This window comes from Alligator mississippiensis, chromosome 6 (assembly GCF_030867095.1).
Source record: "Alligator mississippiensis isolate rAllMis1 chromosome 6, rAllMis1, whole genome shotgun sequence".
Lineage (NCBI taxonomy): Eukaryota > Metazoa > Chordata > Crocodylia > Alligatoridae > Alligator > Alligator mississippiensis.
The window spans coordinates 64378661-64395898 of NC_081829.1; the positions used below are offsets into that span (position 1 = coordinate 64378661).

Sequence of the window (17238 nt, forward strand, 5' to 3'; positions counted from 1 at the left end):
CCCATTGGAGCCCTGACCACAGGTATTGTCATACTTTTCCCAGGACAACTGGTGGAAGTCCTCCTGCCCAAAGGTTATGAACACTCCAAAATAATTGCCTTAAGTCTGTTAAAAGACTATAGTAAGATCTGGAAAAGTCATGCTAAGCTGAGGTTTGTTCACAACAAGTAAAAATCCCAAATCCAGATGCTGCAAGCTATCTATTATTTCTGAAGAAACCATGAGATATCCCATCAGTATATCTGCTATCCATAGGAATTTCAAACTGGCTCTCAAGTGTCTGGGTACTCCCTAGCCTTATGTGTTTCCTGATTATCAATCAGTTTCTTGAGATGTTCCAAACCAGATAACCCCTTTTCAATAGAAAAGACAATGATTTACACTATTGAAAATGCTTTGAAGAAACTGAACTGAGGGTATAAAAATCTGTAAAAAAGCAGTGTGTGTGCTGACACCACCCGCTGTTGTTCTCAGGACGCTGGAAGAACATATCGTCTCCCTTCAAGGATTGTGCTAGGAACTTTACCTGTCAGCTTTGAGACCCAAGTGCCTTGGACTGGTGAGATCTCAGCACTCGCTCTCTCTCTCTCTTTTCTCTCTAGGCATAAATTTCTGAACCTGAACTGTACTAGTTAAGCTTGAGCTAAGTTTCCCCAAATACTTAGTGAAACCAGGGTAGTATTGTAATTGTTTGTGTTTGTTTTTCCTTTGCATGTCCATTACTATTAGCACCATTATATATATTTCATATACTTAGCAATAAATAACTTTTATAGTCAAACTGGTAGTAACTGGGTACATTTTTCCTTCTCTACTTCTCCTTCCTCACATGCTCTGCAGCAACACTTCTTTTACCTAAGCTAAAGATCCCTGTGAAGCCCAAAAATACTGTGGGTTCTGCTCATCAAGAGGCCAAAGACTGGGACGTGCTGAGTTTGAAACACATAAGGGAATCAGCTTGTACAGGCTGATTGATCCAGTTTGACTCAGATGTGCCCTAATGAACTGAATGCTGGCCCCTGAGGGTGTCAGCTAGACATCCAGCTGGATTCAGAAGGATTGTATTCACCTGTGTGCTTGTGTCTTACTGCAGTTTATTGTTGCTCTGATGAACTGATTCTTGGAATATGAGGGTGTCAGCCTGTCTATGCTGATCAACCTTGCTGGGTCAGGCATGTCACGTTAATCTGTGTGTGTTTGTGTGTATGACTGATTTGGTGACTGGAGGAACCCAGCCCCATTGACACTGAGTCCTGCAAGATAGCTCCATTGGGGGGTGAGGACTTGCAGAAAGGAGATATATAGCTCCGTATATAAACACATGTAACACAAGCAGCACATTGACAGAATTACCAAGACCCTAGAAATGTATCCCTTAAATAAGCACACCCCAAAGTAATGTGCAAATCTGGTAACAAAAGATTTTTTGACAGAGAGCTCACCTATATTTAAGAGAAGGCAACATAGGAAGATAATATACCTACTCTTTCTAAAACCAACAGGATTTTGACTTGAAGATTGGGCCTCTTATGGTTTCCATGAAGTATATATTTTAAGGCTAGGTAAAGAAAATTCAAAAAGCCTGAGCCTGAATTGATTCAATGTTTGCAGGTTAGTCTAACCTGTGTAGACTGAACTGACAAGCAAGTGAATAGGCATTCATGGGAAACGCAGCCATGTGCCTGCAGCAGCTCAGGCTAGAAGCCAGGGGCACTAGAGCAACTCTCCCTTCCCTTCGGCAGTGGCCTGAAGGCTGGAAAAAAGCTGAGCTGAGGGGGGCACATGGCCAGGCCCTGGCAGGCTGAGTATGATTGGGGAGGGGTTTAAACCCCCACCCAGGCCTACAGGGAACCCAGCGAGGGTGTACCGAGATGGGAAAGCAGTCCTTGCCAGGCTTGTCCCCAAGCAACAGGGGGCGTGGCCACCAAGCGGCCCAGGCAGCACCTCAGATGAAGCAGGGGAAGGTGATCAGATAGCTACCCAGATCAAGGACAACAAGAAGTCCTTTTTTAAATACATAGGGCGTAAAAAGAAGGTACAGGTAATATGGGGCCTCTGCAAGACATGCTAGGAAATCTGGTCATCACACCAGATGACAAGGCTAACCTATTTAATAATTTCTCTGCCTCCATTTTTCTGAGCAGAGACCGGGTCCCCCATCCCCCCCGCCCCAGGACCTCTGTAGACCCCAGGGAAGGTGCACCCAGACCTAGGGTCAGTGAGGATCTAGTCAGGGAACTTCTGGAGGGACTGGACATTTAAATCAGCTGGTCCTGATGATCTCTGCCCCAGAGTGCTGAGGAAATTAGTGAAGGTCATTGCGGGACCCCTTGCACGGCTTTACGAGCACTCGTGGTGTTCTGGTGTGGTGCCAGAGGACTGGAAAAGGGCCAGTGTGGTTCCCATTTTCTAAAAAGGGAGGAAGGAGGACACAGGAAACTACAGGCCAGTTAGTCTTACCTCAATCCTGGGTAAGCTTTTTGAGATAATTATCATAGCGCATGTCCATGAGGGGCCAGCAGGGGAGATTATACTTAGGAGCAACCAACACGGGTTCATTAGAGGCAGGTCCTATCAAACCAACCTGGTGGTCTTCTATGACCAGGTCACAAAATCCTTAGATGCAGGGGTAGTAGTGGACGTAGTCTTTCTGGACTTTAGGAAGGCTTTCAACACTGTCTCTCACCCCATTCTCATTAAAAAAACTAGGGGACTGTGGCATCGACACCTACACAGTCAAATGGGTCACTAACTGGCTGGAGGGCCACACCCAGAGAGTGGTGGTGGATGGGTCTTTTTCGACCTGGAGGGATGTAGGCAGAGGGTTTCTGCAGGGCTCGGTCCTCAGGCCCACACTGTTCAACATCTTCATCAGTGACTTGGACGAGGGGGTGAAAAGCACCATGTTCAAATTCTCAGATGACACTAAGATATGGGGGAAGTGGGCATGCTAGAAGGGAGGAATAGGCTGCAATTAGACCTAGACAGGTTACAGGGGTGGGAGGATAAGAACAGGATGGTTTTCAACACTGACAAGTGCAAGGTACTGCACCTAGGGAGGAAGAACCAGCAGCATACCTACAGGCTGGGGAACTCCCTTCTCGTCAGGGCAGAGGTAGAAAAGGATTTTGGAGTCATTATTGATGCCAAAATGAACATGGGCCGACAGTGTGGGGACACAGTCAGGAAGGCTAACCGCACCTTGTCATGCATCCACAGATACATCATAAGCAGGTCCAAGGAGGTGATCCTCCCCCTCTATGTGACACTGGTCAGGCCGCAGTTGGAGTACTGCATCCAGTTCTGGGTGCCGCTCTTCAGGAGGGATGTGGACAACATCAAGAGGGTCCAGAGGAGGGCCACCTGCATGATCAGGGGGCAGCAGGGCAGGCCCTATGAGGAGAGGCTAAGGGACCTGAACCTGTTCAGCATCCACAAGAGAAGGTTGAGGGGGGACCTAGTGGCCATTTACAAACTAGTCAGAGGGGACCAGCAGGCATTGGGGGAGTCCCTGTTCCCTCGAGCACTCCCAGGAGCGACAAGAAATAACGGTCACAAGCTGGCGGAGGGTAGATTTAGACTAGATATCAGGAGGCGCTACTGCACTGTCAGGGCGGCCAGGATCTAGGACCAACTTCCAAGAGAAGTGGTGCTGGCTGCTACCCTGGGGGTCTTTAAGAGGAGGCTAGATGAACACCTTGCTGGGGTAATTTGACCCCAGTACTCTTTCCTGCCATGGCAGGGGTTCGGATTTGATGATCTGTCAAGGTTTTTTCTACCCTACAACTATGAAACTATGAAACGATGATTAAATCCTTCACCTTCCTTCTCCCACCAGCCTCCAGCCCCAGCTTTCCCCCCCTGCTATTGGCTCAGCATTGCCTGGGAGCCCCAGAGCCCTCCTCCCAGCCAGGAGGCAATCCTGCTGCTCTTTCTGAGCTGCTGGGGTGGGGGAGGGTTCACTCGGGGCAGCTCAGGAGCAAGGGCCGGATAAGGGGAAGGGAGGTGAATGAAACTGACCCCAAGCCCAGGTGGGGACATGTAAAAAGCAGAGCACAGAGGGATTGCAGCAGCAGCAGCTTCATCCTGGATGTGAGCCCCACCAAGTAGAGGGACTCAGGCTGGCGGGAGGTGGGGAAGGGGCTCAAGTGTGTGTCTGCACTAGCTCAGGGCACAGCCGAGCTAAACCAAGCATGCAGGTGGGGGAGCAGCTCCTGCCTGGTGGCCCCTACTACGCACTGGAATGGCCAGCCCTGGTCCCAAGCCCCTATGGCAATGCACATGGCATAGGCTCTCCCCCATAGCCTTGAGTGCTACTACCTGCTGTCCCCAGGTGCTGAGCTGGGCACGCCCTGCTCATTCTTTCCCTATGCAGTGGTGCCAGAGGAAGAGGAGGCGTATTAGTTTGACACAGCTCCCCAGCATCTGTATAGATCAGGTGCTTCAGCAGGGTTTTTGGCACTTTTATTTAAAGCTGATTCAATCAGATATTAGGTAAAATTGTAAAAAAGCCCCACTGAAGTAGACAGTCTATACAGACATTGGGTAAGCTCAGTCAAACAAATGTGATGCCTTTTCTGGGCATGTGCTGCACTTGGTGCAGGCGGGGAACAGTGCTGAAAGTAAAAGACTTTTTTATGTCTGTAAGCAGCCTATGTTATCATCTAAGATTCAATTAACAAGAAGCTGAGGACCAAGTATGTCTAACAGTTCAGAAGTTTAAGCATTACTATAGGATAATGTAACAATGATAATTTCATGACTTGTTTTGTTTCTGTTACTATGGAATAAGATAATGTAAAATGATTTGTACCATCTGGTGCAGCTAGAAAAATGGGATACTCTGTATTACCACTGGACTTGTATATCAGCATAAATATTTCTGTGGTAGCATATAAAATACTTTTATCTGAACTGCTATGCAGCAATATGCAGATTGAAACTGTAACGCTGACATTGCTGAAAAGCAGAATATACCTTACGTGCACAGTGTTTATGAAATTTTAAACAAATTTCACTTTTTAAATTTTAACACATTCACTAAGGGGTAAATATTCAAGCATTGGATGTAGTTATTGCTAAATCATTATCAGTAGAGTCCACTAGTATCACCTGAATAGAAATTCTAAAAATAAGCCTTTAATTTTTGTTAAATAATTTAGTAGAAGAAAATATCCACTGCTTATCGTAAAGTAATATTCACAAACATGTTTTACAGAGAAAAGTAGAGGCATCTAGAATCATAATCTTAAAAAATGATGTCAAAATAATTATAGTATATACATATTTACCAGCTTCTTATACTTTCAGACTATATCACATTTAAGTCAGGCTGCAGCAGTATGAAATTCTCTAGTAAACTGGACATGCAGTATCTCAGATATGCACGTTCATTCAAAAGCGTTTTAGCATTATATAGTGTCAGTTTTTCTTAGGTTTCAGCTTAATTTCAGATAAAAACCACTTTGTATTAAATATTTTAAGATATACAAATTGCTTAAGTACCTATTGTGAAGGAATTCATTTTAGCTTCAGCCAGCTAACTAGCATAATTGTATATGAAAATATTTGTTTGGTTAACACATTGTAACTGAAAAAATAACAAATCTCTCTGAAGTACTGTATTGCTAGAATTCTTTAGGGAAATGTGGCATGAATCTTTTCCATTTCCGATATCTAGCGTTTTGATAAAGTTGATTTGTTTGGCACAGTGTTGCCAACTCTCATAGGTTTACTGTAAGTCTCATGACATTTGGTGTTTTTCTTTGGTGCTCCAATTGTTAAAATTATATTTTTTTATAAAATCTCATCTTTTGCTTTAAAAAAAAATACTAGCTCATATGCTTATGGAAAAGAGCCAAAAACACTTCGTATGGGACTCAATATGCCTTGCAGAAGAAAGAAAGGGAACACAAAGCACAGAAGACAGAAAATGAACAACAAATTCCTTATTTGTTAAAAAGATATTTTTGTAGGCCAATGCCATAATTTTGGGATGTCTGATCCAAGAGTTTCATATATTATGTAGTAATATGAGGTATTTTTCTTTACAGATTGAAAGCACTATAAAATATGACTCCAAATATTCTGTGGTACTTTTAGTGTCTTTTGTGGGTGACTAAATATAGGGTCACAGTATAAAGAGACTGAAAGTAGAGAGAAACTTTCAGAATGGGAGGCAGAAATGTAGCTGCATATTGCCCATATTAATAGGAGATATGTAACAAGGCCTCCTCCACACGTTACAGGTATTGTGCACTTAACTGGTTAAGTGTGCAGTTACCCTGAGACCAGCTACATGGGAAAAGTACCTATCATGCCGTAAAAAGCTCCAGCCACCAATAAACTTAGACCTCTAAAATGCTAACTAATTTTATAGCTGGTTGCTATCCATCTTTAATTTGCATGTGTATCAGGGTCTCCCCTATGGCTGGAAGCCCTGTGGGTACACCATGCCCAGCCAGGGATGGAAGTCCCATAACTGAGGGGATTCTCAGCCCCAGCAGCTGCAGGTGCTGGGTGCCGGGAGCCAGCTGGGTCCTAACAGCCAGGGGGCACAGTGTCCCAGGAGTGTGTGAAACCACTGGGGCTCTGGGATGAGCTGTGATCTCTTTATCCTGGGGGCTTTGTGTACCCCTGAGGCTGGGGTTCATGGCACCAAGATCCCCCAGGCCTGGGGTGTGCATGGAGCACCCTCTAGGTGGGAGCCCCTTAACTGCAGGAGCTCCCAGTTGTGGGAGCTTGCTTCTTGCCAGTGCAGGGGGAGTCTAGCATTGGGCTCCCCTGCACCGGCAATTAGACACAATGGGATCTAATGTGTGATCCCACAATCACACCTGCTGCCATGCATGCTTGTGTGGGTTACACATTAGATCCCATTACACCTTTACCTGTATGTGCAAAGGGGCCCTGAGGGTGCAAACAAACCTTAGTCACACCAGGTTTGGCTTTAAGTGGTTTATTTTAAACCACTTAACCTAAACCAGGAGTGGTACATGCAGACTTTTGACTGGCTTGGGCATGCTAAGGTAAGGAACTCTGGGGCTAGTGGGAGCTGCATGATTTGCCGAGTCCAGGGAGGACCATTAGGGAGGCTAAAAATAGCTCAGTCAGAGTCAGAGGTAAGGGGGTAGGAATAGCATAGCCTCAGAGGTGTGGCAAGTGGCTGGGGTTTGCCAGCTCCAGGGCTGTGCTTTGTACACAGGCAGGTATTCACTAGGCTGGGTTAACCATTTGTAGGTCAGATTAACCCTTTATTGATCTCAAGTTAGCTCATCTCCAGAGGTGAACTAATTTAGATTAGGCATGCCATTTGGGGGGCAATTTAACACCTATGAGTACCTACCTGACTGGTCATTTAGATAGAATTAACCTTGCTTAGGTAAATCTAAATGTAACACTTGTAAATACCCTAAATTTCTGTGTGCATTTCTGCGTAGGTAAACCCAATCCTGTTTGAACCTTCCCCTTTTTATGTTTATAAAAATCAGTGAAGGAATGAAGTATTATAGTTTTATGTAATACCGATACATGCAGTGTGTGCTTACTAATTACATTCTGGAGTTCAACCAAAATATATTTATATCCCAAAAAACAAAGATTATTCTCAGAACGGGCAAGGGTGTTTAAATACCAGCAAAACCATGAAAACAGGAAAAAGGTAAAAAGGTAAATCACAACATATGTAACATAGCAGAAGAAAGTATTAAAACTAAGAAAAAACTTATGAAGCCCATACTACCTGGCGCAAAAAGCCTGGATCCAGGTATGAATATTTCCTTACTTTTTGCAAATTTGGAATCTACACTCTGTTATTTAGGTGCAAGACAAAGGATTTTATTCCCACTTTAAGACCAAATTGCAAAGCAACATCTACCACAGACTGAGAACTAATTTTCTAGGAAAATGGTTGTGTAAAATTGCTTGGAATTCAATTACAGCTTGTCTTCCAACTGCAAAAGTACAGTGACTATTTGAGCATTTCTACTGGCAGAGAATCTCAGTTAAACAGCTATTTAATGTACAGTACTTACCCTTGAAGTGCTTTCTCTCCAAACCAGTCTCCTTTCCCCAAAGTGCGGAGAAAGATTGGATCTTCACTTGGTGACTCTTCACGAGTCACATTTACCTGTCAAAAAAGAAATTAATGTTAAAAAATCAGAAGTAAGAATACATTATTAAAGCCTATTTATATTGCAAAGCAAGAGTCATATTATGGCTATTTTAATTAATGCCTTGATACAGGCTCTTGTGTGTTTAACCTAGTTCTTCTATTCAGCATTTCCCTAAGTGCTGCGAGTTATGATTTTATCTTTGTGCTATCAAGGCTCTTAGGGCATTCAAGGAATCATATAACTACTTATTGGGATATGTACTACTTCTGAAAATAAAGAGTTCTGCTTTCCTATTGGTGGAGGCCTATGGGTCTTTTTAAGAAGGTAGGAAAGGCTTAACTGCAAATTCCTCCAAACTAAAGCTTGCTTGATGGTCAGCTCCACTATGGAATGTAACAAATAAATAATGTACAGCTTAGGAGGACTAGGAGTTGCCTCAAATAACAAATTGGTTAAGAATTGATAAATATATATGCCATCTATTTTCTTAATTGAGAATCTCATCAAAACTAATCCAATCAGGGTTTACGTTCCTGGTTGTCTTTGATGTAAGAAAGCAATAAGGTACCTTACCTTACATATTAAATGTAAGAAAAGTGGTAAGGTACCTTACTTTACCTCTATAGCTGTGTGTGTGTGTTAATTTATCATTGGATTATTCAAGGAAAAATGTACATATAAAGATGTATATTTGCATGGAAACTTTGGATTTCATCTTCTCTGTCAGTTGGCAATTACTGTTTTAATAACCTTTACTGAATTAAGGTTACTTGGTTTATGTTCACAATTGAACCTGAAGGCTAGGGACAGACATTCAAAAAGCCTGAGCCTGAAGTGATTCAATAGTTGCAGGTTAGTTTAATCTGGCTAGGCTAAACTAGTTTTTAACCATGCAGACATCTCCCCTGGACTCAAGAAATGCTGGTACATGCCTGCAGTGGCTCAGGCTAGAAGCCCCCCGGGGGGGGGGGCAGGGGGCGGCACTAGAGCAGCCCTTCCTTCCCTTTCATAGTGCTGAGCTGAGAAGGGACATGGCCAGGCCCTGGCAGGATTCTCTGATTAGGGAGGGGTTCCTTTCCCTCCCCCCCCCCCACATTGCTGTTGATAACGGAGCATTGAGTTACAGGGAATTACAGCAGGGAGTTACAGAGGGAGCGGTTAGCATTTATCACCCGATCAAACAAAACAACAGACTCTCTCATTAGTTCAAGCTCTTCTTAAACAGCTTTCTCCAAGGAAGGAATGGAGGGACATTACCAACTACCTGTTGATTAGCTCCAAAAAGCCCTAAGCCGAAACTGTCCTGTTTGCCTTTGCCCTGTCTTCCACAGCACAGATCGTAGCCAGCATGTGGTATGCTAGCTAATGCTGAGAGGTGTCTGTGTAAGGCAGAGGGGAGGGACAATCTCTGCTTGAACAGAGAGTGGTGAGGGGGAACAGGGGTGGGGGGGAGCAGAGGGAAGCCAAGCAGATTCCTGCAGGCTCTGCCAGAGCTCCAGCCAGGGAGAAGAGGGGTGGGGTCAGCCCTGCTAGGCTGGAGCAGACAACGGAGCCCCATCCAGAGTTGCAAGGCAACTGGGATGCTGGGGGACTCTGATTTAACTTAAACCAGGAAGGGGTCTGGGGCAGACATTGCATAACCCAAATCAGTTAAGTCTGATATTACATTCAACCAGGTTTATCTCAAACTGGTTTCAGCCATTTTCAAACTGGTTTACATGCACTGAATATCTGTTTTGTTACAGGTTTAAAACAGTTTCTGATCACTTAAACTGGTTTATGTGTAATGTCTGTCCCTAGCCAAAGTGTCCCTGGAATATGCAACACTGCTCCATTTTGGCATTTTAGGTTCCAGTTCTGCAACTGACTGCATGAAAGAAAAGTTTTTCTAGATAGGCTCTGATCTCCCAGTAATCAGCTTATCTTCTTCTGCTAATTGTATCTGCGCTACATCTGGGAATTTCCCTCATCCCCTCCCTTTACTATTCTGTACTATACTGTGCCTGGCTTATTCTGATCTTCTGAGGAAGAATGTCTTGCATTAGAAAGCTTGGCTAACTACTCCACCCTAACAAATCCTCTTCCTAAAATGAGTAATTAGTAGAACTGGAGCCCAAATCTTTTGTATATAACTTGTATTACTGTTCAGGCTTCTCTTACTTACTTATGAGCTGAATTCTGTTATTTTGTCTACAACTTCACTAAGGCCAAAAGTCAATCTATATTTATACCTTATTGATATGAAGAGGCATGGATGCTACAAAATGAAGAGCACCTCTCCACTTCTCAATCAGCTCTGTTTTGTATGTACTGAAATGGCAATTTCAGGTTCCAGTTGAAGCGGATAAAAAGATTCACAGGTACATTTAATGAAAAAAATATCATCATGATGTCTCAACAACTTTTAACAATTTTGCTAAATCTCCTGGAGGTGTGTCTTGACATTTCTCTTTTTTGTGTGTGTGGTGAAAGAGAAACAATTTCTGCATCTGAAATTTTTTTTAACTCATCCCAAAATATGTGAGCCTGGGAAACACAACAGGTTTCAAAAGTATAGAGAATATTTAACAAGTTGGCTTCTCTCTACATACTCAATTTACTGTGTTCCAGATCATTCCCAGGAATTCTCTTCTGCTTGAGGCTGGCTACCTAAAGCAAAAGCAGTATAGTGCTGCTGCAGGCAGGTTAATTGCCATTGTTATTTGACAGTGCTAAATCACTCCTCCCTCTACCTGCACCCCCAGAACATTGGGTGGATGCAATTATATTGCTTCCACTTTAGAAAGCAGTGCAACATGGACAGCACAGCATGCCTGAGAATACTGCTCAGGTACATGGTAAATTCAATGTGTAGACACATAGCCTTAGAGGAACTTTTTATCTAGTACAGAGAGCATTCCACCATTAATGATGCTATTTCTTCTAAATTTTCTACTGAAATATTTTAATTGCTTTCGCAAAGGTCTTACGATTTTGTATTAAGCTAGCAAGAATCCTGGTTTCCTCATAGCTAGGTATTTTCAGAAAGATTTGTATTGCATCTCCTAGAAGCTAATATGATAGAAATAGTTCCTTAGCATTTCAATAGTTTTGTAGGGATACAAGAACCATTTCATATGTAGATGTATTAAAAAGTGTCTATTTTCTTTGAGTCTACATGTAGTAGAAGCAATAATAAATAACACTTGCCTGGGCAGACTATGAAAGGAGGCTGGCATAATTACAACATCCAATGCAATAAATATTTAGTGTGCAAAAAATGAAAAAGTCTCATCTCTCAGTCAATTTTTACTTGAATTTTTGGATCTCAGCAAAAATATGGGTTTCCAGTTTAATACAGTTCTTGTGTGGGGAATAAATTTTAGTTACATATTCTATTACAGCATGGCCAACTATTCCTCCAGACTCTCCTGTCTTTTCTATAAGAAGTTCTCAAACAATGGACTTGAGTCATTAATGAACACTAAATTTATCATCAGTAATGAGTCAAAGATAAGATGGAGGTAGAAAAAGTGTAACAGATGAAAAAAATAACCCCAAACAAGAAAAGGAAGATTAAATACATTTTTAATCTGTTTCTCAGTGATCCTCTCCTGTACTCTAAAAAATAAATGCCAACTGATTACAGGATTGTAGTTGCAATTTCCACATAGTTTAAAGTGATGATGCATATTAATTACTGGACAATATGGCTCCAGTAATGCACCTACATTATCTGACTACAAATTGGCCACAAGCAATTGTTATTTTACAAAGAAATCATTGTGCAATTACACAACATGGGATGAAATTTTACAATAAGGACTGAACATTGAATGGTGTGAGAGAAGTGGCTTTTGGTCAGATAGGAACAAATGAGCCACTTCAAAGAGCTGGGGTTTTTTTCCAGATGCTCAGTTGGTCTAGTAAAAGATATCACATCTACCCAAAGAACCTTGCCTGCCTCACTTCAAAGAGTTCATTCAACAAGCCTGGCCCTAGTTCTACATGCAAGTTGTTGTAAAAAAACCCTTTACTTTCTCTTAATTTGGTCTGGAGGAGTGTAACTGTAACAAACATGGGAGGGCATGATCAAGTGACATGGAGAGATTATGAGAGATTCTAGACTGGTGAGACTAATGTTTTAGGACCTCTTGTCTGCTTGAGTCAAGTCTTGTTCAAGATAACATTGCTGGATAGTTTAAAAATTATTTTTGCTAATGGTACTATAAAAAAGTATGCAGTATCTGGGCTATGCTTAGATCCTTTTGGTTGGCCAACTTGGCTGATGGCCCCCAGATTCAGCATGGGAATTATGGCTCTGCCTGTGAAAGGTGTGGTCACAGATACTGATCCTTTGTATCACCATTTTAGGGTAATCATTTTGGCACTGAGTTTTGTGAACAGCAGCCTATGCTATATTGTTTTACAGTACTCTTTCTATGCACAGAAATTCCAGTTCTTTGTATTTATTTAATAGTTGATTATACAAGTACTAAATTAAATGTGCAGTAACCACTGCACATTCATGAATGTGTAGACATACCCAGTAATTGGTTAAACTCATCAGCCAGAAATATAGACACATTTTTTAGTACAAAGGATAGAGTACAAGCTGTTGTAGGTCAGTACAGATTAGTTAGTGCATGGGGGTCACTCATGTCAAGGATTTCCTTCTTCAGAGAGATAAAGAAATTATGATAGTGTGTTTATCCCCGAGTAAAAGGAGTTGGAATAAGACCATGAAATGAAACCATGAACAATGTATGAAGGAGGAGGGTAGCATGAAGGAAGTCTTTGAGCATTAATAGTAAGAAATGTGTACCCCATAATAATCTCCATTTAGGAAACCTGACAGTAATTGTCCCATTCACACTGAAAACACGCACACACAGAAAGAGAGAGGGCGGGAAGGGAGGGAGAGGGAGAGGGAGAGATGTTTTTTTCTTTTAGTGAACATATGCCTTCAGTTATCTGATAAAAAGGACACTAGTTACAGAGACAAACAGATTATGAGCAAGACAGCTTCAGTACTTGAAAGCAGGCAACTGCCTCAGAAGATAACCCAGCATGTGTGACAGTTAGCATGTCCAAAATAACTAAATAACACTCCATCTTTTTGTGACACATGGGGCTATGTTGTTACCTTTAATTATAAAATGTCTGTATTAACCTGCATCTGAGTTTGTGAAGATATAAAATCTACCAACAGAAGATCCGGATTGTTCCTATGTTCCAATTCATCTATCATCTTTTCTTACATTTTACTTATCAAATATAATCTATAGTGAGAAATCACAGTGAATTCCCTGGACTATTTGCATCCTGCTGAGGAAGAGAGATATGTGTTTACATACCTTAGCACTATTACACTATCTAAAATGGAATTTCAACTGAGAAATAACCACTATAATGATTGATCGGGAGTTTGTAGAAAAACAAAAAGTTCAGAAGCATATCACCCTGAGTAGAAACTCAGGCCTCAAAACAGTCACAAAGTTTTAGTCAATGCTCATGAAAAAATATGGCACAGTACATTTTCTTCTATTTCAGAAAGGCATCTCAGTAGTTCTCTGGTTTCCCATGATTCAAATCTTGACAAACAGAATAAATGTTAGGCCTGTAGAGTTTATCTGCTCCATCAATCTGTAATGTTTGTGTATTGCATGTGTGTGTATTGTAAAGGGTTAGAACATATATTTCCCAGTTAAATCCAGCCTAGCATAGTGAAGATCACATGTTTTCAACCTGTTATGACCTGTCTTATTCCCAGATGGCATATATGTTCAGATTGCAGGACCTACCAATATAACTGGCACACATTTTGGTAGTCTGAGTTGAAAATCCAAGAGAAAGGGCGGGGCTCCTAAACTACCATATGACACCTACAACATGACAATAGACCTGCCGTAATAGGAGTGAGAAGTATTAGTCATGTAACAGCATTGTTGTTAAAACCACTGCTCCCATCTAGTAGACACAGACAGTTACACAGAGTGACCAAACTTCTGATTTTACCCAGGTTGCCCTAGGATTCTGCCTGGTTCAACTGAACCTGGATATTATTTACTCTGCTGTCTCGAATATCCCTTCTTATGGCTCCTGATCATTATTTCACTCCCTCTTTCTACTTATTAATCCTTACCATTGTTAATCATTCTGAATTTTAATCCCATTGGTTCTGTCAGAAGACTGATGCTCCACCTGTTCAGCTGTCTCTGTAAGCAGGGATGGCATTAGGGTAGTGTAAAACTGGCAGCTGTCTTTGAGCTGGTTAGGTATACCACATTACAATTATGCTTTAGTTTGGTTGTCTGGTACAGAGTAGGGACTTAAAACTGAACCTTTGCAAAGGAGCCCCAAAAGGTAAGACCTTCCCAAAGCATGTAGGCTACTACACTGCAGCTATCATTATAGGATTTGGATTTCTGAAAATCCCTCCCAGTTCTCGCTTACTGTCACTTATGTGAGCATGTTATTTAGTATGGGGCATACTGTGTATCTTTATCATTTGCAGCATTATCACATTTCATACTGATGGGCAGAGGAGAGGGCTGCCAACCTTGAGTGTAAATGTAGGTCCAATTCAGTCTGAATTAAGCTTTAAGGAAGCGAGAGAAGCATTAAAACAGGAAACAGGAATCAGAGAGAGATGGTGCTTGAGTACCACGCTCCAACCTTGGTGGCCACATTGCCCAGTGATGTGGTTCTATCACCCATCTCCCAAGCCACTCTTTACCAGTGCTTTGGCATTTTTCAACTCCCTTGTTTCCTTAGGAACAACATTAAGGAAGACATAAAATATTTTGGTTTTAAACCTAGTCACCTTATAGTTAAAAAAAATCAGTCCTTAGGGCTATAAAAAGACACCTGTAATAAACTCCAACTTCATTCACAATATACTGAGGAATCTAAAGACTCCACAAAAAGCACAAACCTTCCAAACAAACGTGTGCTTCATATTGTTTTCAGTCACCTCTGGCAGTTTAGAACAAGAGTTACTACTACATGCAATACATGCTCTAAAAATGAATTATACCTCTGGGAAGAATGCTGTTTAAATGTCCTTGAATAAATAGAAATGGATTGAAACTAAAATTCCAGACCTGCATCCAAACTTTGCAGCTGGTTCCTATTTCAACAATATGCTGAGCCAGAAGCCTGGTTTCAAGCACTGGGGAGGTTTAGATCCGGATCTAGACTGTACTTCCTGAGATTCTCTCTACATGTAAATGCATAGCATGAAGAAAAGTTTCTCTTGAAGGAATGTGCTTATCTTGTTGATTATTTATCTCAGTATTTTAGCAACCATTTTTCAAGCCAAAAAGTCCTTGTGAATCCGAGTGAAGTGTGTAAAATCTTCCAGTGGTCTTTATTTTTTTCTATATGCCATTGTTTTTCCACTGACACAGCATCAAAAAATGTAATTAAATGTGAAATGTTGTAACTCTTGTCCCTGCAAGTTGGCTGGCACTGCATTTCTCAGTACAACACCATTGTATATGACATTTTCTTTAAAAGGGGTGTCAACAGCTTACCTTTCCTTTGCTGATTATGAAGAAAGTGTCCCCTCGAGCACCTTGTCTAATAATATACTCTCCACTTTCATAGTGCGTCTGCAGAAAAAAATTAACAAGAACAAAAAGAATCAGAGACTGTCACTTAGTTTGCAGTCTGGCAGTTTCACAAGATAACCCTTAGGGAAGCAGTAAGCCTGAATAAGTTTTATCCAAGCCTGACATCTGTCATGATTTAAGAATTACCCCATGTCAAGGAAAATAATAATTAAGAAGAAATCATTTATGTCTTGCCCATTTTTCTTGGTATTTTGTTAGTGCCTGCATTTGCCAGGATGAATTATCCTTGTGTACTCAATCCATTTATACTACGCAAATGAGAGTGGAATTTTGCAAGGAGAAAGTCACTACAGTGATTAAAATATCAAAATCATTCTAGTAATTTTTTACAACAGAAATCTTATTTTGTTTCAATGTTCTATTGTTGTTTGTGGTGTGCATTTTACTTCACAATCTAATTAGCAATGGCCTTATTAAGCAATTATTTTTTCTGAGTCTCTGATCAGACTCAGCTTTATTTTTAGTCCAGATTTGCTGACCCTTATTTGTGAAAAACTTCAGAGCTAATGTTTTGACTTCTTGTTTCCAAGTGAACATTTAAATATAATGGGCCTAGGTTCATCCTTTATATTACAATAATCAACTCAGCACAATTATATCTTTGTCCCAAAAAATAAAAGCTCATATGTTCTAAGGGTATGTACACCCATTTGCGGCACCTGGTCTATGTTTATGTGGCTTAGTTTAAACCACCTAAATTGAGACTGGGAGCAAAGGGTACAACCATTTGTCACTGCTAGGGGCCATGTGGCAAACCTGATGTAAGTAACTTGGGGTGGGGGGAGGGACCAGTGGTATTGGGTGGAGATAGTGGGTTCACAGGGTGGGAGGGGTGGTTGGCAGGATCAAGGGGGAGGAATTGATGGGTCTGTCGGCAGAGGGAGGTGGGTTGCTCAGTCAGAGAGGGTAAGCTGGGGGTGGGGTGGGGAGGGGGTGAAAAATAGCTTAGTTAGGTTTGGAAAGTGGAAACACCACAGCCTTGGGGCTGGGGTAAGCATTTGGGTTTTCTCAGCCCTGGTGCTGTGCTGAGAACATATGCAAGCATTCAGAAGATCAGGCTAACCCTTTCCTGGACTAGGTTAACCCTTTCTTGATCTAAGTCAATGAACCATGTGAGCAGAACAGACTCAGTTCAGATGCATGGAAGTTTGGGCAATTTAAGCCCTCTGAATGCCTGGTTCAGTTGATCTAAATGTAACAGCTGTACATACGCTAAATTAAGAATTAAAGTCCATATTTAGGGTTCTAATAAGTTACTTAGTCTTCAGATGTGCTTAGCAGCTGCTTCAAATTAACAACAGATAAATGCAGAGGAATTTATTAGCCATGAAAGGTTATTAGCTATGTTCATCTGAAGTGAGGCAAAAGACAGGGTAAAATTGTACCTTATAGCCTAACTAAATCAGAGATGCAGAAGTTTTCTTTTGCAGAGGGCTTGCTTCATCTGATGCTGTTCTCTAAAATTCTGACCTAGATTTCCTAATGGTTAAACAAATAATGGTTGTCTT

The 17238-nt window shown here is 41.6% G+C and overlaps 1 protein-coding gene across 3 annotated transcripts in view; it reads right to left on the minus strand.

The window, feature by feature from the left end:
* Positions 1-17238, minus strand: part of PRKG1 (protein kinase cGMP-dependent 1) — a 1124099-nt gene that overhangs the window by 199043 nt on the left and 907818 nt on the right. For all 3 annotated transcript variants that reach the window (XM_019484295.2, XM_019484294.2, XM_059729934.1), the window contains exons 6-7: positions 15632-15709; positions 8034-8128 (exon numbers count right to left, since the gene is read on the minus strand). In XM_019484295.2, coding sequence (XP_019339840.1) covers positions 8034-8128; positions 15632-15709 — 173 coding nt within the window. The remainder of the gene's footprint in view (positions 1-8033; positions 8129-15631; positions 15710-17238) is intronic.